This window comes from Anser brachyrhynchus, assembly GCF_964034855.1.
Source record: "Anser brachyrhynchus genome assembly, chromosome: 1".
Lineage (NCBI taxonomy): Eukaryota > Metazoa > Chordata > Aves > Anseriformes > Anatidae > Anser > Anser brachyrhynchus.
The window spans coordinates 36,838,025-36,862,905 of NC_137694.1; the positions used below are offsets into that span (position 1 = coordinate 36,838,025).

At 43.3% G+C, this 24,881-nt stretch overlaps 1 protein-coding gene across 4 annotated transcripts in view; it reads left to right on the forward strand.

Moving 5' to 3' along the window:
* MSRB3 (methionine sulfoxide reductase B3) overlaps positions 1–24,881 on the forward strand; it is an 84,708-nt gene that overhangs the window by 14,681 nt on the left and 45,146 nt on the right. Inside the window, exons 2-5 of one of the 4 annotated variants that reach the window (XM_080576664.1) lie at positions 4,347–4,473; positions 8,587–8,658; positions 18,003–18,111; positions 19,925–20,002. In XM_080576664.1, the coding sequence (XP_080432790.1) occupies positions 4,398–4,473; positions 8,587–8,658; positions 18,003–18,111; positions 19,925–20,002 (335 nt within the window). In that variant the 5' untranslated portion in view covers positions 4,347–4,397. The remainder of the gene's footprint in view (positions 1–4,346; positions 4,474–8,586; positions 8,659–18,002; positions 18,112–19,924; positions 20,003–24,881) is intronic. The other 3 variants (XM_080576665.1, XM_080576662.1, XM_080576663.1) reach the window with 3 other exon arrangements.

The following is a 24,881-nucleotide window of genomic DNA, read 5'->3' on the forward strand; positions in this document are numbered from 1 at the left end:
GGGGCCAGAGACTGGGGGGTGGGAGGGAGGGAAATGGGGAAAAAAAGTAGAAGTCTCACACTATCGAGGTCTCATTATTGGTGCAAGAAAAAAAGGTTGTTCCCTTAAGAATTGGTGTCCAGTTGCTTTACTGTTATTTTTTAATTTACTGCTAAAGGGCTGAAACTTCACGTTTTTCTTGTGAGAGCTGGGATTCTCATGTAATTTTAGGAATCTGGACCGGGGTTTTCAGGAGAAACACTAAACTAAACTAAATGCAGAAAAACTTAAAACAATAGTGTTATCAGCTCCTGAGAACCCTTGATGTTTCTCTTACAGCTCTTAAAAGCAACATGTGATAATATCAGAATTTTATCTCTCAAGTTGTCCTTTCCCCAGAGAAATTTTTCTAGCTGCAGACAGAGGTTGAGAAAACACAACCTGAGTACGTACAAAATGCTTCATTTCCGAAGGACAAATTTGAAAGACCTCCCCCCTACGTTATTTTTTAACAAATCTTGTTTATTTTGGGGCCTAACTTGTGATTTCCCAACATTTGCGATTGACGATCTAGGTCTTGAAAGCGGGCAGTACCTCCCCATCTGTCAACAGTGGGATGTCAGCATCCTGCAAGGAAGGCTTTCCTGCAGTTATGATGTTTATAATTCTAGCAGAAGGCTCCCAAATCCCACCTCCTGATGTAGCGGGGACAGCAGTGGAAGAGCCAGTGGTGTCCTGGCTGCTGGGGGCTTGTGTTCAGGGCTGGGACAGACCTGGCAGGGATCAACACCCAGGCTTGTCAGTTTTGCACTGGGCTCTTCTTGGAGCATTTAGCCCACCGGGAAAGCCTCACATTACAGCGCCATCATACAGGGCTGTGGCAAGCAACTTCAGCTGTGGTGTGGGGCCTTTGCTTGGCCCTGCCGAAGTCCAGGTGGATGTGGGACATAAGTTTAAGCCACCAACAAAGGTACTTCCAGGATGATGTTTCCTTCCCATGTTTGTCATGCTCTGGCTGTTCGTGTCAAAGAGATCCGCGGTGCAAACCCAGTTCCTAAAGCTGTTGAAGTATAGGGCCAAGCTTGCATTTACTGCAGGAACAGCGAAGCAAAGGTCTTACCTACAACAGCTACGTCACTGTTGTTCTCCATCAAAGCAATCTCTGTACCAAACCTTCAAACCAAATGCATCAATCGTAATGATTTTGACTTTGTTCTTCTCTTTGCTGATTCTTTACAAGCAGTTTTTAATCTTGGCCTGTAAGCACCCTGCAGCAGGGATTTTGTTTGTGTATATGCAGTACCTAACGCCGGGAGGTCCCAGTCCTACTTGAAACTACTGGGCACTGCTGTAATGTACAGAGTAAATGAAAATAGCGATCAAAACGTCAGCAATAAAAGAATAAAATACGTTAACTGCAATAAAATACTTTCATGAATGCTTAGTTATATTTTATTGGGCTTTCAGGACTTATATATCCTCCAAGTCTTTACGAATACTTGAGACTAAATAACAACATTTTGGTGAACACTGAAATATTTGACATTTTCAAGAGGTCAAGATCTATTTTATAATCCTTGGCAAATTCAAATCATTTCCTTTAAACTGTTTACACTTGAGGGAGTTATGATCCTGTTTACTTCTCACGAATCGGGAGGGGTGGAGAGGTTTTGGTCTGGAGAGGTAGATCCAGCAGCACGAAGTAGCAGGTTTGGCAGGCCTGATGGAGCTCGCAGCGGGAGAGATGAAGCACAGAGCGGGGATGATGCCTTCGTGTCTGCCCCGGGCTTCACCAGACGCCCAGCTGCATGGGGGACGTTTCACAGACACGTGTAGGGCTTCCTATAGGCAGGTCTGTGAGAGCCCAGCCATCCGGGGGAAGGTCTGGCTGCCCTTTGGTATTCTGGCCTCCAAAATAGCAGAGAAGGCTCCTGACTGGAAACAACATCCACAAAAAGTTACTGCACTGCCAGCTGCGGCAAAGCCAAGCTGTCACAAAGCTGTCTGCAGGAAACAAAGCTCCCGTTGAAGTGGCTGGCAGCCCGCAAGCCGGGCATGAGCGTGGGGCTATGACACAACGCAAACGTCAGCATTGCAGACCAGACCAAGCTTCTGCTCTGCTCGTGTCCGTGGCGTGACGCCTTCAGTCCCCACACAGAGGCAGAGCAGGATTTGGAAAATCTTGGGGCCGTCCCCTGCTGCCCGTCTTGGCTTCCAGAGCCTTGGGGGGTTTTGCAATGAGGCCAAGTGGCCGAAGTGCCACCAAGTCCGCAGGCCGATGGCTTGGGTTTAGGTGTAGCCACATGGGGACAAGGAGCCCCGCGAGGCCCTGTTAGCGCCCAATGCCTGGCTGAGGGACATGGATGGTGGCAGCCCTCTGGGCCCACGAGGCCCTGTTAGCGCCCAGTGCCTGGCTGAGGGACATGGATCGTGGCAGCCCTCTGGGACGGTGCGGCTGGCCTCACCGCCACCATGGCCGGCCTCATCGCTGCCATGCCGGCCCCGTCCTTCACGAGGCCTTCTCGCGGCGCCGACCGCTAGATGGGGCCGGCCTATCTCAGTAGGAGCGGGAACGGCACGAGCCATAAATCACCCCCGCCGGCGGGCCGGAGGCCCCCGCTGCTGGGGCACCCCAGCTTTTTAAGGGCAAAAATACGCCTTTGTTCCCCGGCTGACCCGCGCGGTGACATCAGCGCCGCGCTTCCCGCCGGCCTCGCCGGCGCTGACACAAGCCAGATGGCCGCGGCCGGCCGGCCCCGCGCTCGCCGGGGCAGGGTGGGAAGAAGGGGTTTTATGATCAGCTGCGGGAGCGCGGCGAGGCTGCAGCCTGGCCCGGTAATTACGCCTTCACTGCGCGCTTTATTCCTGGCGGTGAAGGTCGCTGGGAGGAAAAAAAAATAAATAAAAATAATAATAAAAAAAAAAATCACGTTTTTATTTGTAGTGTTCGTTACGGACAGACCTTTGATCTTTTATTAGTCGGTAGTCTGCTCTGGAGGAATTTTCTCCCCCTCCTTTTTTTTTTTTTTTTTTAAACTGGTCCTGCAGTCACTCGTGAAAATGACATGTTTATTTATGTTTAATGGCCCTCTCAGGCTGTTCATTGTGCAGTACTTACCTTCCCCCTCCTTTTTGTCTCCATTTAGTAACACAAAAATGTTTTGGTTTTGCAGCGAATTTAGTTTGGAGAAGTCAGAGTTCAGGCATGTTAATACAAGCAGTTTTCCATCAGATATACTCCAGAGTGATGTGGTAATATATAAGACCGTGTATTACGCGTTTGTTCGTTAGGGGGTCGGAAGAGGCCGCGATCAGCTTCTTAATCTTATCCAGGAAATGCCCAAGACAAAACCATTCCTCAGTTCATTTCTGGGCGCTTGCATCCCGCAGCTCCTTCACTATGATATTCAAAAACAGAGGGGAGGCAGCTCGGAGGAGGCCGGTGGCGGTGCCACAGTGCTCATTAGCCCCCCGGGGCCTAATCCTGCTTCCAGCAGTGTCACCGAGAGCCTCGGGATCGCCTTCGGTGGGGGCTGGCTCGCGTCCCCGATGTCCCGTAACCTTCTGAAGCGAGCGCTGTGAGGCAGCTGCGTTTCCTCTTTCCCATCGTGGGGTAAATGAAACAATTAGTGTTCGTGCATTAAGTCCTTCTCAAATAAAATCTTGCGACTGCCATCTCTCCGTTTTCTATATTTAAACTGGCCGGAAGATTGTTTAAATATATCTCATGGACAGTTTACAATGCGAATTATTTCCTGCCTTTAAAACAAGAAGTTGGGGGGTTAAGATATCTGGGAAGTTTATTACAGTGCGATGTCACGTTCCTCAGACAAGTCATCAAAAGAACAATTTTTAGCAAGGACTGGTTCCTAGCACTCACCATTCACAAATGTGGAGTTTGATTTTATTTTCAAAAATAAATAGAAAAGCCTGCCCCTTTGCTCTGTCCCGCATTACTGGGTGGTGAAAGCAGGACTCCTGCCACCTAGCTTGGGCCTTGAGCGGCATCCCTCAGTGCCTCCTCACTTCTGACCATAGAGGTTGCTGCCCTGAGTTGCTCTGTGGTAGGTATCCTGAGCGTCTGTTGTGAATGCCCCCCACAAAAATGTCCCCTCCCTCACTGGGTGGCACAGAAATCTGCGCCACAGAACACCGTGTAATGCGTATCCAAACCTTAAAGGGGGGATCAGAAGAAACCCGCTCAGAAAGGTGCATTTAGAATGGTACTCCTATGTGATGCTCTCGGATCAAACTGTAAGCATTGTTTGTTTTATTTTTTTCTGTGGATGTATCTAAACATCTTTAATGTTTTAATTTGTTCTCATTTTTCTTTTTTTTTTCTTCTTTTTTTTTTCTTCCCTACTCAGCTCTTGCCCCTGTTCTTTGCCTCTGGTTTTGTTGGTGAGGATATCACAGTGATGTCTGCATTCAACCTGCTGCATTTGGTGACAAAGAGCCAGCCAGTGGCCCTGCGAGCCTGTGGGCTTCCCTCAGGTTGAATGGGTGCTGCTTGTTGTGTCATGCGTAATGAAGGCCCTTTTAGGAACCGGTGTCTCTGCTGCAGGAAACAGTGTGCTATGGGTTGCTCTGCTGTGTTTAAATTTGCCTTGGAATCAGAAGTTTGTTTACCTTTTTGTTTGTTTGTTTGTTTTGTTTTGTTTTGGTAAAAGTCATTGGCTTGGATGAGGGTTTCCATATCCTAGATATTAGAACGCTTGGCAATGCTGTCCGTCTTCCTTGTCCAATGAATTCTCTTTTTTTTTTTATTTGCCTCATTCTTGGCAAAAGCAGTGGAATTAACTGAAGATCAGTTCTCTTTAATACCATTTATAAATTTTTAAAAAAGATACTTAAGAGAATTTAGCATATGGATTGCTGTTAAATCTTAAGACTTAAGAATTTTTGCAAAATTTTTAGAAGTGTGCTATAGTTGCACTCAACATGTCCCTTTTTAAGTTATTAGTATGAATTAAATATGTATGCACTGAAAATTATGTACAAGTGCACAGAATTTAAAATGTAATTCTTTCTTTCCTCTGACAGCATATTCTTTAGTTACATGACACTTCTCCAAATAAGTAAATAACTAAATGGTAACACGCAACCTAATGCCCAGATGCAGCTGCACTTCTCGTGTAATGTCCAAAGTCTGCTGTTAGGTCTGTGAAGGCTGCCATAAGACCCCGTCTCTGTAAATTGGTTATACGATTAATACCTTAAACCTAAGTATTTTGTATTTCACTTAGACAAAAACAGTATCTGTAATATTTGCCTAGTAATGTCAGTGTACGTGGGTATGTGAGAGAAAATAAAAGCTACGGTGAGTGAATTTTGAATGTTACTAGGAATTTTCTTGACACCCGAATAAAAAAAAGATACAATTCTGGCTGATCAGTATTTGAAACATCAAATAAGAACCAGCTTGGGTGTGTGTACTGCACTCACAACTGTTTCATAAGGGTGCAAAATGTTCTAAGCACTTTTTTCCAGAGCTGTACTTAACAAGCATATGGAGGTGATGTTCTAAAGATTTTTTCAGTGATAAGACATCAGTTTTCAAGCTGATGGATTTTCTAAAGCTGATTACACTTTATTTGAACTAAATCTGAGTCCAATTTTTGCAGCATTTGTGTTCTGTTTTCCCCCACATGTGCACAAAACTCCCATTAACCTAGATAGGAGCTGCAAACACATATTGAGGAAGAGAGAGAATAGCCCACATTGTGTCAGCCTGACCTTTGTTTCCTGTTCTATTTGCTGCTGAGCCAGATTTAAAATCCTAAAAATATAGGATAAGCAAATTTCCTTAGCCCTTGTTATGCACGTTTTGATGTGCGCTCACATCGCCGGTGTCTACCCTAAAAAGGAGGCAGCCGGTCTGCTGGCCATTTTGTCCCTGCTCTGAAAAGGGGATCTCAAAGCTGGTCAGCTAGGAACGGAGCCTGTAGGAGGTTTTTCTATTGTGTACCTGTTTTACTTTGTCAAATAATTTTTCTGGCATAATCCAGGGGTCACATTTTGGAATAAAAAGCTAGTAGCGCTGCTGCTTATTCCTGTCCATTAGATCCATAACTGTGCAAACATTAATAGATAGAGTTCCACTGGCTAACTACTTTTATATATATATGTATATATGTATATATGTATTTTCTAAACCAAAATTCATCTGCTAACAGTGGAATAATATACAATCACATATCTCACATATTTTAAGAGTAATCTAAATTCCCCAGCTGCTTATAAATTAATGTAGGCTTGCTTTGCCTTTGGTTTGTTTTTTGTGTGTGGTGTACTGAGGGCGTTACAAGTAAATGGTATAGCATGTATCAGATTAAACATGGGAATGAGATCGAGAGACAACATCTGTTTAAATGCCACAATCCACTGTGACTTCAACTTTTGAGTATACAGAAAACGCCCCAAGTTCTCATGACTTTTTTTCTACCATTACACTGGATTAATGCTTTTCCCACCATCCATTTCTGTGTGAACTGCAGCTCTGCAACCGTATCATTTCAGGCCACGTATCCTCCGAGTCTGAAATGGTGCAGTTTTGTCTGCTTCTGCCTCTATGGAAAAATTGATATGAAAGGAGACTTGCTCATCCTCTGGAACCCCTGTCCCTTTAGTGTAAGGGAGCAAGGTGCTGGCAGGGGTTTCATCCTTGAGCTTAGATATCGAGGCGAAGGCTCTGGCTGAGACAAACACTGCCTAGCTGTGCACTGGGCATCCTAGCACACTTTCACATTCCATGCAGTTAAATATTTACAGGACAAGGACTTCGATGAGAAAGTGTCCTTTCAGTTTCTGTGCTTGTAATGGTACCTCTGACCATCCTGCAGGGAGCAAAATGGTGCCATGTGATGTTTACTTTATATTTAACAAACAGTCATATTGGTAGATCAGAAGCAAGTTAAATGAATGACATGATGTTAAGATGTATCTTAGAATAGGGGTGACCTTTCTCTTCCTTGAGACACTTTTGCCAGCACGTGTGACTTATGCTGGACTACTCGTAAACCGAATTAACAGTTGGGACAGAGAAGTGTTCATACTTGCTCTTTCTCCATTTGTATATTAGCACCTGCGGTGTGGACACATTCTTCCAAATTGTATTTTAAAAATATTTCTTTTCTGAAGTTAGGACTAAACGTTTCAATATGTGCGCAGCCAGCGCATGCTTTGCCCTAAGCGCAGCGCTTTTTTCATAGCAGGCATTGCAAAGGCTGGCCATAGCCCTGCAGGCCCAGCAGATGGCACCAAGCATATGTGGTTTTGCACACCCTGAACTATATGAAAAGCTTCCCATTCAGGAGTCATTCATACCTAAAGTACGCCCTGAGACCTCATGAACATTTAGGAGTATTTTAGGAAAAGAATGAGCATTGGGGAAAATCATATAAAGCTGTGCTCGTACACAAACTCTGTTCACCTTGCTTTGCGATCTCATTTCCAGCAATGATTGCAGCTCTGTTATTCTTTGTGTGGTTTAGAAGTGTCACTTCTTGAGCGATCTGTATTAGAGCTGAATGCTTTAAATTTCTTTGGAAATGTAGGATGCATTCAGCACCTGCCAGGATTTAGTTCACAGAAATTAAATCCCCCCCCCTTTTTTTTTTTAAACACAACAACAAATACAAACTTTTTATTGTAAAAACTACTTCAGCTGCTTCAGCGCATACCAGCAAGTAACTGATAAAATAATGATTATGCAGATTCCATGTGCATATGTTTTCTGTAGCAGACCACCAAGATATAAAGTAAAGAGATACCTTATTTTGCTTTGCTGTGTCTTTTAATTATTATGGATTCTCATTTCTTAAAAAATCTCTTTTATTTCTTTAACACTTTGAATGTTGTGCTGCTTACATCACATTTTTGCATGAGATAATTTGGCTTTGCTTCTCCTGTAGATCGAAGAAAATTATGGTATTTGTAAAATTAAGCAAAAGTAATAATGAAAACATTACATGAGTAGACTTGGTATTTTTTTCCAGGACCTGTATGAAATAATAAAGTCCTAGATAATATTAAATTGTTGTGAAGTGTTTAATTGCTAGTAGGAAACCATGCTTTTCTAGGATTAGATTAAGATACAACACATCTGTATGAAGATGGTGCTGGGCATATGGTGTAAGTCTTTATTAAATAAATATCTATGGTATAGTTTCTCATAATTTGTTTTATTAAACCGTTGTTAATTCCAAGTTTCAGTATAATGTCTTTCCATAAAATTGAAATGAATAGCTTGTGAACAGAAAATTACTGACTCTCAGAACTGGACTTTTAGTAGTAATCTTGTTAACATAAAGGATTACTTTTAGGAGCAGATCTTGCAAACAGCTACATACATGACTTATTCCTATGCGTTTGTCCCTCTGAACTCTCAAACTGCTCATGTCAGTGAAATTATCTGTGCGTGTAGTGTTTGCCAGATCTGGCCTCAACGATGAAAAGTCAAGAAAAGACCTTAGTCTAGTGTGTTCGAAGAGCGTTAGTTGCTTTTAAACTTTGTGTGTTTTAAGCTATATCTGAAAACGTTTCATATTGTATGTTTGTGTGTTCAGAGATGTAATTTCCATAATGAATGTTTTAACTTTCCCATAGCTTTCCGTAATTTGTATCACCAGAGACGTACTATTACAGATGGCTCTTCACATGATCTGAAAGAAAATAAAAGTGAGACTGATATGTTGTATAACAATACCCTCTAGTATGGCTATGGTTAAATGCCTGTCAATGTTTTTGTTATAAATCCCTATTTTCTGGGGTTTATAACTTGAATGTAAAAATTTGCTCTGGGCTTACATGTGTCATACAAGGTCTCAGATGGATGTTCTTGATTCTCAGAACTGGTTGGGGGGCAAAAATCAAAACTCAATTCAATGAAGCTAATTAAATAATAATAATAATTTTAAGAATAGCAAATATCAATTTGGAATTTCTTTTAAACTTAAAATACAGTCTTACAAATTACCTGGTTTACTCCCTCCCGGGGATTATGAGAATTACCAGTTCGATAAATGCTTGAACGTGCACTATGTGAGCACAATAGCAAATAAGCATGTAAAGCTGTTCATGTGCCATTAATACATAAATGTGTTTGTATGCCTCTTTTGCTTCTTAGTGGTAATGACCATAGAATGCTGCTTTATCATAATAGAGCATAAAGTTATAGTTTTTGAATGGCTTGAGAATGGTTTAAAAAATTACCTTTGTGTAGCTGTTTGAATGGAACTATATTCAATGTTGGTGTTGCTTAAAAAAAATCTTGTACTTACAAATGTTTATTTTGTACAATAGTATTCAGTCTACAAAATTTTATTTAATATAGTTTAAAACAAAATTTATTTGTAGATATTCCAATGGGAGTGATACTCTTATGATGCCTGATGCTTGCAAAGATTAGAATGATACAGACCAGAAATCTGTTGTTAATGTACCTTTTTTTTTTTTTTAATCCAGGGTGTGTACCCCTTTTTGCCCCCTTTTTAACTCCTCATTCATGCTGGGTTTTGCTCTCCTCCTCATTCTCTCCCTTACCCGGAGGCTCTGCCTGTGCCTCGTCTGGGCAGGGGCTTCTCAGGGGTTCTGCGGTGCTGAGTACCACGGGATGAGAAGTTTCGTGTGCTCCCAGCCCTGTGCACAGAGCCAGTTCCTTGACGTATTCCCTGAAGGATCTCTTAAGGTCATTTGCTTTCCCTCCCCGCTCCCGTAAAGGACCCACCACAAGCCATTTTTGCCTTTCTTGCAAGAATGTTTTAATTCTGGGAGCTCATAAATTTCCTCTGTTCCACTGCTGTGCCCTGTGCAGCTCGGGCTCTCTGCTTTTTCTGCTGAAATGTAATGTAAAAGATGGATGTGAAAGGTGACGTTCCAGCACTAACTGGGTTTCTGTGTTTTAAAGGCTCCAGTGAAAAGCTGCTCTTTTAGTTATGAGTGTCTAACAGGAGGTCTGAGAAGCCCTTTCAGGGCTGCCTTTACCCTTTTTCCTTGGATTAAAAGCAACTCCCAGCTTTGTCCTTCCTCCGAGGAGTGCATAACGAACAGAAGAATGTGATGTAAAGGAGAGATGACAGCACACAAAGAGGAAGGAGATCTTATCTGGTGAAAAGCTGGAGGAGGGCAAGCAAGAAAAGGTGCAATTTCGGGGGATGGTTGGGATGTTAACCCTCAAGTTGGCCAGAGCGTGCTCGGAAGCGATGGAGGAGGTGATCCAGTGGGTCAGCCAGGGGATGTGCCTGCGGGGAACTGGATGGCACATGGAGAGGGCCTCGAGGGCACAGAGCAGGAGTCAGGCGTGGGAGGCACAGAGGCTGCCAGAAGTCAGCTGTTGGGTGCACCACGGGTTGCTGCAGCACAGGGGGTGAACGGGAGGGGGGAACGAGGAGTAGGGAGAAATTGCATCCCAGTGGTGGGTGAGAAGCAGAAGATGCTTGGTCTTAGTTCCAAGCAAAACCTGTGCCTCATCTGGCCATTTCTTGCAAAAGAAACCCTGCTGGGTAGGGGCTGGGGAACGGAGGTGCCCTGCTCCGGCCTACATCGTACGGAACCATAGGGAGGCCCAGGAGGCCCACTAGGGAGAGAAGCTGGCAACTGCCAACCCTTTTGGCTGCTCCTCCACCCTTGGTCCGTTGGGAGGGAAGGGGGCTACAATATTTTTGCTGTGGTGGCCACAGCAGAGCAAGAGCCAGAGCACGTTGCAGCCCGTCCTGCCCGCGGTGCTCGGCGCTGCGGGGCCAGAGGCCAGGACATGGCGGTGCCCGCTGCTCTCTGTGCCCTTTGCTGCCTCTTGGCTGTCTCTCTGCCAACAGGGCCCTTCTAGAAGGACGGCCGGAGGCAGCCGACTTCTTCACGGGGTGAGGTCGGGGCTGCAGTTTGGAATTGGAGGAGAGCAGGGACCTCCCCCACCCCGCTCCTTTCCTCCACCCCCAGCCCAAGCATAGGCGGCGGCACCTTGGGTCTTGAAACGCAGTGCTCATTTCACAGGCCACACATCACTATTGTGGAGGAAGCAGCAGGAGGATTTAGCAACAGCCTGAATGCTACAATAAGCTACACACCACCGCGGTAACCGCTGGCAAATGCTGACTTTTTAATTGTTTCCGCTGCAGGGTTAAACCTTTATTAAAGCCGTGTGAATAAACTTATTTTGATGGCTCACTGAAATATTTTAAATGCAAAAGGTAGCATAAAGCACTCTTATTAAATTCAGCTTAATTCTGCCGTTAATAAAATGCCTTTCCATATGTTGTGCCCCCTTTTATTGATTCTGACAGAAATCTACTGACCAGATACAGACTGCTCAGTGTCTCTGCCTTTCTTGTTTTTAATTTAAACAAATGTAGTGCCTGTGAAAGGTGCTAGGCTCATATCAGCAAAACAAAAGTCTCTTTATCTATAGGGGAGAGAGGAAGAGAAATCCATCATTATAAACGCTTCCGCCCCCACTGCTGTACCCGTAGATCTTGATCTTGTCTCGCCTGGTTTGCATCCGAGAGCAAGGCAAAGAGCTCGGCTGCCCTGTGCCCCGTCTTCGGCCATCACAGCAGACAGGCAGCTTCTAATGCCACAAGGATTTTCTCCACGATATTGAAGGTGCTTCTGTTCTCCAGCCACTGCTGAGCAGCTGCTGCATGCTGCCATCGCTGCATGCTGCCATCACTGCCATTGCTACCGTCCTGGGGGAGCTGGGAGCTCGGAAAGCCCCAGGGCAGCTCTGCCCCCCTGCACCAGCACGAGCTGACGCTGGAGTGCTCGGTGCCTGCAGCGGGAGAGGTTGTGGGGCCGGGGCTGGCAATGCCGTGGATTGTATTCATGCAAGGTAAGGAGGTAGAGTCGAGGTTGTCCCTGGAGAGGACAAATGGAGCTGCTTTTCTTTCCCCCGTTCCCACTGTGCAAAACACTTCCATCCTCTGTTGAATGTTTTTCACATTCGCAGGGAGAGCAGGCAGCTTTGGATTCCTTTTCCAGGGAATGTCTCCTTGGCTGGCGGACCACCGGCTGCCGTGGCCACGTAGGCTGGGGCACAGGCCCTCACGGCTCTGGGGGAGCAGCAAGGCAACTGCTGTGCCCGCAGGAAAATGAGCGTACGGTGGTGGAGCCACCTTAGTTGGCACTTTGGGGCTTGTTCCTTAAGTGCTCAGGAAAGTTGTTGTCTTACATGGTAGATCTCTGATGGTGACTTGGAATACTTACATCTGTACAAGCCAGCAGCCATGCTGATGACCAGGTGAAAAAAAAACACTTGTTGGCTCTGCTGCTCGATTGCATGGGAAGGTTGTGAATTTGCACAGCGCTGGCTTGGCCTTCCCTTGTGGCCCTGTGACCCTCCTGGGTATTAAGCAAACCATTTTTTTTTTTTAAGATGGATAATTTTTTGGTGTTGTTCTTGTAAGACAAGAACCTGGCATTTGACCCAAAATTTTAGCTGTTGTCCTGGTACCCAGCTTTTGGATTTTCAACGCACAATGTAGTGGAAATGGTCTTCGCCCCATTACTCCTAATGCTTGCATGAAACTGCAAATGGCATTTCAGCAGCGGGTGGGAGTTAGCTACCTACAGCAAGAAAGCAAAGGAGCCATCTTCAGAGAAGAACCACAGATCTGTCTTTCAATGTGTAAAATGTTTACAGGGTTTCTTTAATTACCAAGTATGGATTTTACTTAAACTTGACCTCCCATTTTTTTCGAGTTCTTTTGTAGGATTTCTCCTAGGCAGCAGCATGCTTAGATGATTTAAAATGGCTTGTGATGGGAGTACATAAAGATCTATGACATCAAATACAGGGTTTTGTAAAACAGCATTCAAATTTACAGGCTAACCCAACTGTTTGCACCGATTTGCATTTCCAAGAGTTGTTTTCCTTTTTAATTTTTGTTAACCAGACCAGCAGTTCCCGGTTTGTTTGCAGTAGGCTACAGACTAAAGGCTGCAGAGGGCAGACTAAACAGAAGTGAAACAGAGCCGTCCATCCTCCTTTTGCTAAGCGGGGAGAGAGAGGCAAAACTCTAAACAAGCAGCATAAACTGTGTAAACAAAATTTAAAAGACTAAAAATGAGAGATTCCAATTTTAATAAACCTGAGTGTTAGTGATATCATCTGTAAGGGTATTTGTGTAAAGTAACGTACATGAATATTTTTTTAACCTTGCAGGATTCCTCTTAGCATCAGTGTGAGATAATTTACCGTGGATGAGTAAGGTCCAACCCACTTGCGGAGGGATGGGCTGTGGGAAGCAGGGAGATGTGTGCTTGGAGCCGGGTTTACTTGCATTCACAGACCCTTCTGTAGTTGCCGGAGCTATGCATATTCTCAGGGGTCTGCCCACACAGGTCACATTGCAGGACTGGGGCTGTGGTAGTGTATGAATAATAAAACGTGCTGCAAGGCCCCTAAAAAAATGCTCAGTTATATTAAAAGGAGTAGTACTGAAAACTGGGAGCCCAATTTATTATATGGCTGTGCTCTGCTGGAACATTTGATCTTGCTGTATTTAATTCAGGAAGTCTTAATGGCATGTGCTCGGTGCATGACTGTAATGTCCATTAGTGCTGGTGGAACATAAGCATACGTAGGAAGAGGAAAACGTATGCCGTGTCCTCCATGAAGCTGAAAAGCTGAGTTCATTTTGTGGTGATGGGAAGCAACAAGACAGAAGAGAAAATCATTAGGACGGTTCAAAAGACGATGTAAGGAAGGAAAGCCGTCAGGCAAAGCGCCAAGGTATTTCAGGGCACGTCAGACACTGCTCGACACCCTGCGGCACACCGGAGCAGGTGAAGGGCTGAGTGGTGAGGAGTAATGGTCTGCTAACTCGTGTCAGTCTGCCTGGACGTATCTTGTTGCTCGTTTCCTTGCGATCGGTGGTATTGAAGGAAATGGCACTTGTTCGCCGGCGCTACGAACCACAGGTCTGAAAAGGTCGATGGAAATTGGAATTTATATGTGAGGTGAGATGCTTAATGTCTTCATTATCAGGTCAACACCCAGCAAATACTTTCTGTTCACTTCATTTTTATAGGGAAGGCCTCCAGACTCCAGAGCTGAACTCTAAAATGCCCGTGGTCTGTGGGTGAATAGTAAATTGCAGCACACATCGCATTTCTTTTCAGAAAAGCCATTCCTAAGTACAGGAACGCCACAAAGGCTCCAGAAGTGTTTCTGGTTTTGTTTGCCTCACGCTCCTGAACTCTTTTTTTATGTTTATGCATTAAGATCTGTGAGCCTGGCCTTGTCTTTGAGAGGCTTTCCATCCTGCTCCAAGATCCCAGAAGCTTTTAGCACTGCTGGAACTGCTGGAAAAAGGCTGAAGGCAGGTGGCCTGAAGTGGAAATGTTGGTGCCTGCTTTGGAAGGGTTGTGTGTTGCTGCTTTCCCAAGGAACACCAAGGAGAACAGGCACACCACGGTGCGCTGATGGGAAAGATTTCATCTGGACTCGGATCTTGCAGCAGAATCTGTGCGTGCATTGTAGGAAAAGATGTCTCTCAGAGGAGAGGGTGAATTGTGCAGCAGAAGAAAATGATAATAAATGGCATTTGGTCTGCGCTTGGAAGTCTGCCTTCCCCGCTCCTAACAGCAGGATCTGGCTGGAGCCTCTGGGTCAGAGGCAGAGCTGTCCCCAGGTCCTCAAAAGGCACTGCTGGGAGCGCATCGCCGCTGGAGAACAAGTTAGGTCCCATTCAGAGTCCAGAGATAGACCAAATGAATCCAAACTCGCTTATCTTCACTTAATTAATTAGGCTTATTTAATTTAGCCTTACCTTAGTAATGTAATCACACTGATGCAAAACTGACGGCTCCTGCCTCGAGCAGTACCATTTACAAGTGAGTGGAGAGCCTTGCTTCAGGCCAGAGTCACCCTGGAGGGTTTTGTTGCCCATGGGACCCCTTCCCACAGAGCCACATTGGGTCCCTCCTCTGGGGAACCAGAGCGAGGAAGGCACTCAGGGCCACCTTTATTCCCTTCTTTAACAACCCAGTGGGTTTGCTAGCAGCTTTACCTGTCTCAGCTTCCCTCGTAGCTGCACGCAGATGTGGGTAGCTTTACGTTGTCCCCACACCAGGTAGAGGCAGACCTGACTGGAGCAGACCTCCCGTACACCCCGTAAAGGAGGTTCCCAGACAGAGGTGGCCGATCTCGTACCGCAGGTTGAGCGTTTTTGTCCCCCTTGCATGGTAGTTCCTTCCCAACCGAAGGACTCCATTACCAGAATCCCGTCCTGCCATTTTTAAGATTTATTGCATTTTCTCAAGGCTTGTAGGCTAGCCACGATTCAGATAATGGATCCTTCCACCCTCCAGTCGTGGCTCAGTCTTGCATTACCTCCCCGTCTCTTTGGCAGTATGGAAACAGCGTGCTCAGTTTACTGAGCCTTTCTTTTTTGTTGCTAGCAGTTAAGGAGTAAGTTCAACTGACGGAAGAGGGCTGTTCCTTAATGCCGAGGGCTGGACCAAGAGATTTCCTTTCTGATTTGTAGTGCAACCATAGCTTTTTGTTGCTGTATACTCCATTAAATCGGAAACCCGCAGAGACCTTTGCTGGGGCAGGTTGCAGTTTACCCCCGTGCAGATTAGCAAGATTCCCCTGCAGACATAAATACACGTCTGTATCGTAAAACGTGCAGTTAATTATTAAAAGCGATGGAGAAAAATCTTTTATAACATGCTCCTTACTTCTGATCTATGTTACGGATCAAGTGGCATGTAGAAATTTCCTTGTGCATAGTAGTGAGCCTGCTGGTTGAAGAACATTTCTGAAAGAGATGAGAAATTCAAGAAGAGCAAAGAGGGAATGCTGGCTCTTCTGTAAAACATTTAATGTTTTGCATAACTTTTTTTTCGTTGTTGGGTTATGCTTAGTTTGCTTTTTTGGAATAGCTAAAGAGCAAATGAACTTCTGGAAAAGAAAAAAAAAAACAGTTGGAAGATATTTTTGAAAGTGAAGAGGTGTTGGTTTGTAGGATTCCTTGCTGCTCTCTAGACTAATTCTTTGATACTGAAATATTAGATGGAAGACCAGCTCTCAAACGGTTTCCTTCTGAACTGCATAATGCAACGTAACAATAGTTATTTATATAATGCATATGCTTCCTTTCCCTGCTAGCTATCCTTTGAAAGACTTATTAGTCCTAGAGCCCAGCACGTTGTGAGAATAAAAACCTCCAAAGTTTGACATCTTTAAATAAGCAACCAAATGTTATAAAGAACAAACCTCACTTACAGTTAGGAAACAATATTTACATTTAAGGTTGAAAAGCCAGGATGTAGGAAAATTTTGCTAATTTGGAAGGTGACCTTTAAGTGCACCAAAACCAAATAATTTGTAAGCTATGGCACAGGGCACATTCCTGCAAAATTTGTGTGAATACTGCCTTAGTGGTTCTTGAAAGACAAACAAAGAGAACTGGAATGAAATCTTTATCCCTCTCCCAAATAAGATTGAAGCTAACAAAGGCATACAGCAGCGCTCTTTCAAAGCTTGCCATTAAAACGCAGGCTCTGCAGCTCAGCTAATGAGATGGCTCGGAGTGGAAAACAATCTGTTTTTAAGAATGTTTAGATCAAAAGTAATTTCTAATCTATGAAATAAAGTCGCTTTTCAATACCTTTCTTTCACTAGTAAAGCTTTTTATGTTTGCACTATTTACTTCAATCAGATGTTTTCAATTTTACTTTTTTTTCTTCCTGAAAATACTTCCTAGGGTTAGCCAGTAGTGACCAACAGCATTATTCTTTTTCTCTCTCCCCTATTCACCCACCCCCACACATTAAAAAAAATGAGGAAAAGAAGAGGGGGAGGAAGAAAGAAACATCTTTTCTTAAATGATTTGCAAGCATCTGTGCTTTAAGCTACTTTTTATGAACACTCCTTAGTAATGACTCAAGGTAAAAAAGCAGAAAAGCATCCAATGTTAGGAAATTGCAATCCAATACCATGTAATTTAAACCTGCCATTGCCTCTCCTGTACTAAATGACATACAGATGGGTAGCTCTGTTCCCTCTACTTTGGGAACACAATTGGTCTTTTTATGAGTGTATATACATTACTAGCAAAAAATATTTTTGTCGGGACTGTTTATTTCTAATTGTAACGTATTTTAATTACTGTCATAATTAGAGCGCTTTTTACCTGCCGTACTATGTCAGCTCGTTTTTTGCAAGAGAATATCAAAGTTATTTTAATATTTGGTAATTTCTGTTATTACTTCAGGAGTTTTCATTCTCAAAAGCAGCCTTATTATTATTTTTTCTTTCATAATGTGATTTTTTGCACTATACAATTTTTTTTTTTCACAGTAATCCCTATGTGCTCCTTGGATTTTTTTTTGTGTGTGTGAATTAAGCAAAATATAAGATGGGATTTTCAAAGACGGGTAATTTCAATAGCAACTCTAAATGTTAGGGCAACTTTACTGTTGAACCTGGTGCCTCTTGTTGCAAAGAAATGACCTGCTCCTCAGGGCTCCTATTCCAGTGCTTCAACAGGGAAAAATCCAACTGTTACTGTGATAAAGTAAAAGGACTAGGATGCTACTAAAAGTTAAATCAACTGTGTTTGAATTCTAAAGATTTATTTTGAGCTACTTTTAAGGGTAACAAAATCGTTGGATGTTGCGGCTGAACATCATATGCCCATTACCATAAGTCTCCAATATAGATGTCTTGTAAAGAACATTTCGGTTGTAGTTATTTTTTGCAGCTTTTTAATTTTTTTTTTAATGGTTGGGAAATGTAACTTTCTTGTGAATGATTGTGTGCGCAACACACGGAAGGGCTTTGGCTGTAGCACATTGTCACTGCTCCAGTGGAATCACCTGGCTCTCAAGCAAAATTCTTTTTAAACTTGGATTTGAAGAAATAATCAGCTGCAGTTCAGCTGAGCCATTCTTCGTGCATTAGGGACTGGTCTGGTCATTGACAAGTGAATGCAGAAGCTATGCTGTGGCCGTCTGCCAAAGCAATTATTCAGGATTTAAGCTAAAAAGGCTCCTTCTCCCCATATCCTCTCCCTTTGCAGGGTCATGTAGGGATAAAAAAGACTGTAAGGTGGTCTTTTCCCAGGAGGAGCTGAGGAAGCGGCTGACACCCTTGCAGTACCATGTCACTCAGGAGAAGGGGACCGAAAGGTAAGGCAGGGCGAAGGGAGCGAGGTCCTCGAAACACAGGCATCCTTCTTCTCTCCCTTTCCTCTCGCTGGTGCTTCCTCATCCTCCCCAGCAATTTTTTTTTTTCCCCAGGAATTCTGCACTTGTTTACTAACCCCTACAAATTAACACCACCGAAAAGACAAGCATCTGCAGCTTGGAGGCCACGGCCAGGGGTCTTGTGTGACTTTTAATGAACACTGTATGTCTTATAAAGTCCCGGGGCTTATGTTTAGAGTCTGTTTTTAGTTTACTACAAAATGTGTGGAAGTAATAGCGGTTTAGGTACACTTTTTGGAAGACATCACAGTAAGCAGAACCACGAGGGAAATGGCCCCGTGCCAGGACGCTGAAGTTTTGAAGGTGGTCATTGTAAGTATAGACATTTTGGCTGCAGAAAGAAGGTAGCATAATTTAGTTCTTTTCCACCCCACTCCAATTTCTTTTTGAAGCACATGTGGAGAAGGTATTTATTGGCTCATTTGTGGTTGGAATGTCAAAAATTTTCAATAACTGCCCTCACATGGCTTTAGTCGTTGGAAGCCAGCCCTGAATCCTGGAGGAAAAAAAGGACTTGCTTCCAGGACTGTTTTTAGTGAATAAAGTCTCTCTCAGCTGATTCCAGCACGAAGGTAACTTGCCAAGGCCTAACCATTTTTGTTGTCTAATTTATACCACTGAACTTGGCATAAGGCCCCGGCTTTACCTCTGATCCAAACGCCCTAATGATGTAACTGCTTGTTTTCATTCATGACCTGAAAGGGCTCCTTACCACACATGGGGTCCCGCTTAACAGGCAGCGCTCCTCCTGACGGAGCATGTTTATGGGATGTGCCGGACGGGAAGGAGCGGGATAATCCCCTCTCCTCCCCATCCCTCCGTCCCCCCACCACCGTGGCCGGGCACGGGGACGGACGGCAGCCCGCGCCGCGAGGCTTTCCTGCCCCGCATCCCTCCTGCTTGTGTACGGGACCAGCGACGTGATTTAATGCGCACAAACAATCGGAGATTAGGTCATTCTTAAAAATCCTGTTTATAAAAAAAAATTGGACCTCATAAAAAGGGTGAAAGGATAATAAAAACAAGCTGCCGAGCACATAGGCTTTTTGTTGGACTAGCACAGCTGATTCGTATTAGATGAATGACCTCCTAGCCTCTTAGATTGTTAACTTAGAAAAATATTCCCTTAAAGCTGTAATATTGCTTTTCAACTAAAAATATAAGGCGCACACAGCTTGAAATCATGGACCAATTATTTCATTTTCAGCTACAATACTTCTGTCACCCTGCCAGCCCATCCTCACCAAACACCGAGTCTTCATTATCTGCTCAATGGCAGACACCCAAGAGCTTTACACCTCCAGCTCAGCATCTGAATGCATTACTAAAACATTTTCTAAAGGCAAACCCAGAGAAGTGCATAGGAGGAAGCTAAATTTCAAACAATCCATGTTTATGAAAACTTATGTTTCATTTACCAAATAGAGGAAGATTTCAGTTTTTCTCTTTTTTTTTTTTTTGTTTGTTTGTTGCTGGTTTTGTTGTTGTTGTTCTGTCCTTTAAACAGTGTGACAATTTGCTTCCTCTTGCATGATGCGTAACACCTGAGGCAAACTAATGAGGACATTCCCCTTTTCCCGTGCCTGCTTCCTTTGCTTCATTTAATAAAAAACAGCTGCAAACTATTAATTGTTTTTTTTTTCTTAAATATTTTTCTAAAGTCCTAGCTAATTTAATAATTAAAAAAAATAAATCCTTTATTTATTTTTAAAATGTAGTGTTGTTGTTTTCCCAGTGCCTTTGAGGGGGAGTACATACATCACAAAGCTCAAGGAATATACAAATGTGTTGTTTGTGGAACTCCTTTATTCAAGTGAGTATACTAATTGTAGTTTTGAGATTACTGTCTCTTAGTTTATATGCTGTATAATCTTGCAGTATAATCTTGCATATATTCCAGTATTTATGTAGTTGTATAACATAATTTAAGTAATTCAAACTGATAAGGAATGCAAGAGAAGCAATATAATCAATAATGCTATAGTAAAATTATTCTTATAGTTAAATAAATAAAAAATAATAAATAAGCAAATTTCATAGTGAGATGACACTATTAGAATGAGTTTGACTGAGAAAAAAAATATATATATATTTTTGTATGGAGCTATGCCAAGTATCATAGATATGGAGTTCTGGCAGTTAGCATTACTAGCAAGCAGCTTTAAGATTTAGATCCTGGGTGGCAATGCTGCATCCATGCTACAGCATTGGATCCAATAATGGAGAAATAAGTAGCTGATTTTTTAGAATTCAAGAAGTTAAGAAAACAAAACCCAGGTAAATTACTTTACTTAACAGATTTTCACCCATCCCAATTAGTGACCATGGAGAGCTGAGTTGGAAACTGAGGCAAGGATTAAGAAAGACACAATAAAATTTGTGTCTTGCATGAAAAATAGTCTTTAGAAGGACTGTGGGAATTACTGCCCTAAGTTTGGTGCTAGAAGCAGTGCTGATTGAATTTTCTCACTCACTGCATTGTTCTGCACTGTTTCAGTTGTTATTCATTTTTTCATACTTGTGGCCACTTGTCTTCCTTCTGATGAAAAATTTTATTTCTTGCTCATTTTTCCCTCAGTTCACATTGTCTCAGTCCCTCCTACTTGAAGAGACACCTTGACAGCAGCATGAAGCAGGATGGTCAGGATAACACTAACAGTAGAGAAAATTGGGTCAGTAGTAGTTTACAAAGGAAAATAAAATTGAGGTAGCTTCGGAATCACCAGATGTGGCAGCGATAGTTGTTCTCCAAAGACTGTCTGTAAAGATGAAAGAAGCACTTCGTCTCTGTTACATTTGATTTCTCTGTTAGGATTACCTGCAGAAACTTTAGTAATAATGTGAATCTTTTGAGTTGGAAAACTGATCGTTATGAACTCAGCCAAGGCAATATTCTCACGTCATGTGTTACTGTGGTGCTTGGCTTGCGGGGACAAAGGGAGATCTAAAGGCTTCATAACCTGTTTTTCTACTCTGCCATTTAGATGTTCCCCAGCTTACTATAGCTAAATCTTTAGGGGGGAAATCCTGGCTCTGTTGAAGTCAAGTCAGTTTTGGCAAATGAATACAATGGAGCCAGGATTTCACCTTGTACCTTGAAGACTGGCTTCCTTTCTATCGTCTGCTGCAGAAGGAGTAATTTTTTTTTGTAAGGTGAGATTTGGATAGCAGTAGTTCACATAACTGAATGTGAACTACTTTCCAGTTGCTTTCACAATCCATTTAATATGGGAAAAAGCCTGCAATAGGAGACTTACCCGTGATTATCTCAAATGCACAGTATGCTTTGGCATAGTCTTGACTTTTTTGAGTTAAAGGTAATGAGTTGGATTTCCCTGTGTGAAATGAGCTTTATGGAAATGTCCCTGTTTTCAGATTCTCTTTGAGACTCCCCATAGATTTTATTGGAGGAGAGAGGAGGAATGATGGAAGCTGCTTTTTATTTTTAATAACTCCCAGGCCAGTGGGCACCTGAAAAAGCCTTCCTCGTTGTGTCCCAAGGCTGGCCCTAGCCCAATCTCCCCAACAGTCTTTGTGTTGCTTTATGACCTTGAGCTCTCGCCACCTCTGATCCACATCAAGTTCAGCCAATTCTGCTGAAGCAGCTGTCAAGGGGTAGGAACAAATGGAGAGGGCTGCAGGGGCCCATCTGCTCTGTCTGTGAGGCCAGGTACAGCCTCGGGGTTGAGTGCTGGTGGGGCTCTTTCAGGATACGTGCAGTCACTGCAGTGTAAGCAGGAGCACTGATAAGTCTGCCCTTCCACCTGCAAGATCTGTGGAAGGCATAATTCGCTGTGCCCCAGCAAAACTGGCTTTAGCTCTGGGGCTGTGATGTCAATTCTGTCTTCTGCACCCAAACCTTGAGTGGTGTCGGTCTTTGTCCTCAATGATCTGTGGTGCAGAGGTCTGAATGTGAGATAAACAATGCAATAATTGCACACTTAAAAATACTCCAACACGGGAATTAATAGCAATTAACGACATGCAAAACCACAGATCTCAGTGTCATCATGCAGAAGAATAGAAATGTTTTGCAAGAGTCTCAGGAAGAGGCAGGCCAGAAACTTTGGTTCACCCACCCAAAAATATCAGTACATAATGACTTCTTCAACTAGGGAAGATACCTTCTTGTACCTTGGTGACTGCTTCAGCCCAGACAGCTAAAGAACTGAGAAGGAAATATAGATAAGAGAATGCAGAATGTATGTTGTTTGCTAAATTTTCCTCACAGAGTATAAATCACCAAAGTATTTCCTTAGGAGTAAGGTGGTAGTACAATACAAAGAAAGTCCATTACCCCAGTTAAAATACATGCATGTGTTTTTTTGAGTTTTTTTTTTCTTTCTTTTTCTTTTTTAATTTCCAGATAGTTATCTGAAACTTGCATTTCCATTTGGTTCTCATTGGGTGTCCATTAATTTTTTTCTTCATGTCGTTGTAATCTGTAAATATATATATTTGGACTATGGACCTGTCAGCTTAACCAGGAAAGAGACTGGAGCTTCAGCAGTAATATTAACAAACTTCAACTTTTAACATTTCTGATTTACGTTGTTTCATTACCATGTGACACACGAGGTCAGGGAACACATGAATTTTACACTCCAGATGAAAGACCTGGTTTTTGGTACGTCTTTAAAACAGAACTCTGTCTCTATCACAGGAAAGATAAAAGAAACAATTAGGAATTTAACATCTCTTCATCTACCTACTTGTACTAGTGTTATGAGAAACCTCCCAAGCTTTATGGAGAACATGCTTTAACTTTTTCCACAATCAAAGGTGGCTCATGCATAAAATCCATAATCTTGCCATTGAATCTAATTAATCTATCTCTGAACTTTCACGCCAGACAGTCTCCTACATCCCCATACAGCTGCCTAAAGAAAGCAATAAATGAGAGAGACAATAAACTAATCTCAAGTATCTCCCTTTCTGCAAGCCAGCCCTTGTGCTGCACTTCATGTTACACTCCACTCTAGCTGCCGGCTTGTGCTAAAAGCAGCAGCCCTGCTTCCCCTCTTGCCTCTCATGGTTTTTTCATGGCTTCCCCTCCACCGAACCTCTCCTGGTGTGGTCGGAGCGTGTCACGATGCAGCACATGGATCTGACAGAAAACCCATCTACCAAAGGAAGAACCTCGGTGCCTGTGAACCGTGCCTGCTGGTGCTCACTCTCTGGGTGCCAGGTTTATGGTGGCTGGGCAGCCTCTGCAGCAATGTTGTGTGCTTCCACGTCAGTTCACAGAGAGCCACCGATTGCACTGGGATCCTCAGCGTTTTCTAAGGGCCAAGAATATCTGAAGGTTTACATCTACTTTATTTCTTCAAGGACTTATCTTGTATTCTCTGCAAAAATGGCATTCTGTCTACCAGCAGAGGTTAGAAAGGGCCTGAGTGAAACCTGCAGCTTGTGTTATTGTCGTAAGAGAGCACTATTCCGTATTTAATAAATGACAGGCATGTTCTCTGCCATACCCAAGGCTGTGTGAGAAAGGTGTGGTATAGATGGGTTGAACTGGGAAGCCGAGAAGAATGACTTCCCTTTAAAAAAGAAATATTATTGTTGTGTTAGTTTCCAGTTTTTAGGGCCAAGGGAAGAATTGCCAAGTCTCAATAAATCACCCACTGCTGCCTTTATTGCTTCCTGGAAGGAATTCTCGGTAATGGTGTTGGCTATTCTGTACATGCGCTGGGAGAAACAGCAACACCCGTATTCATGTCGTGTTTTCGTTCAGTTCTCAGTGACCTGTATCTGGTCCTCTCAACATCTCTCGGCCATCCAAAAGCAAGGCATGGTTGGGTGATACTGCAATGCCATTACAGTGGTGCCACTCTTTTCCCCATAGCATAAGGGAAGATTTCAGTCATCAGGCTAGATCTCTAGCTTTCTTAAAAGTCTTTATACCCATTGAGCGGACCTAATGACAAATCAATACTGGCCATCTAGCTGGGAAAGCCTACATGAAATAACTGCTATAGCATCTCTAACAAGGTCTAATAGATCTAATGAAACTACTGGAGCAACTTCATCCACCCTGATTGTCTCTTGGTGTCCTTAGAAAACTTGTGGTTTTGTGTGTCAAAACCAGGAGCTTCTGTTTAATAAAATTCATTTGGGGTAAGTTAGCTCTTGCTGGTGTAGGAAGCAGCCAGCAGGCAGCGTTATCAAACAGCTCTCACCCCAAATCCAAATCTTGGATCTTGTGTAGCTCAGAGAAGCTTCAGAATCTTAAAACTTGAAAAAGCTTCTGCAGCTTTTTGTGACTCTCCCCTAGAAAGGCTGATGGAGTTAAAAAAACGTAGAGTTGTTATCATCGAGCATTGTTTTCGTCTTGCTTCACCAGTTTAGCCTTGAAACCAGCTTTTGTTTTGAGTCTGCTGTGTAGCTGCTGGATGCCAAATTGTCTTAACTCCTCCTAATCCTCTAGGCAGAAATTAAGATAGCACATTGCTTGTCTTCCTTGGAGCCATCTGGAATCTGAAGGCTCAATCTGCGTTTGAGGATGGACCTTCAATATGCACGTATTTCATTCCTGCAGTGAGGCTGTTGTTGAATACAGCCCGTGGCATCTTCCACAGCTAAACACACCTGAGTTCTGCCTCTGCCATGATCAGTGATGTAAATTGGATTAGTTTAGGCAGTCCTGAGGTCATGACAACCAAGAAATCCTACAGTGAGTCCTTACTGAA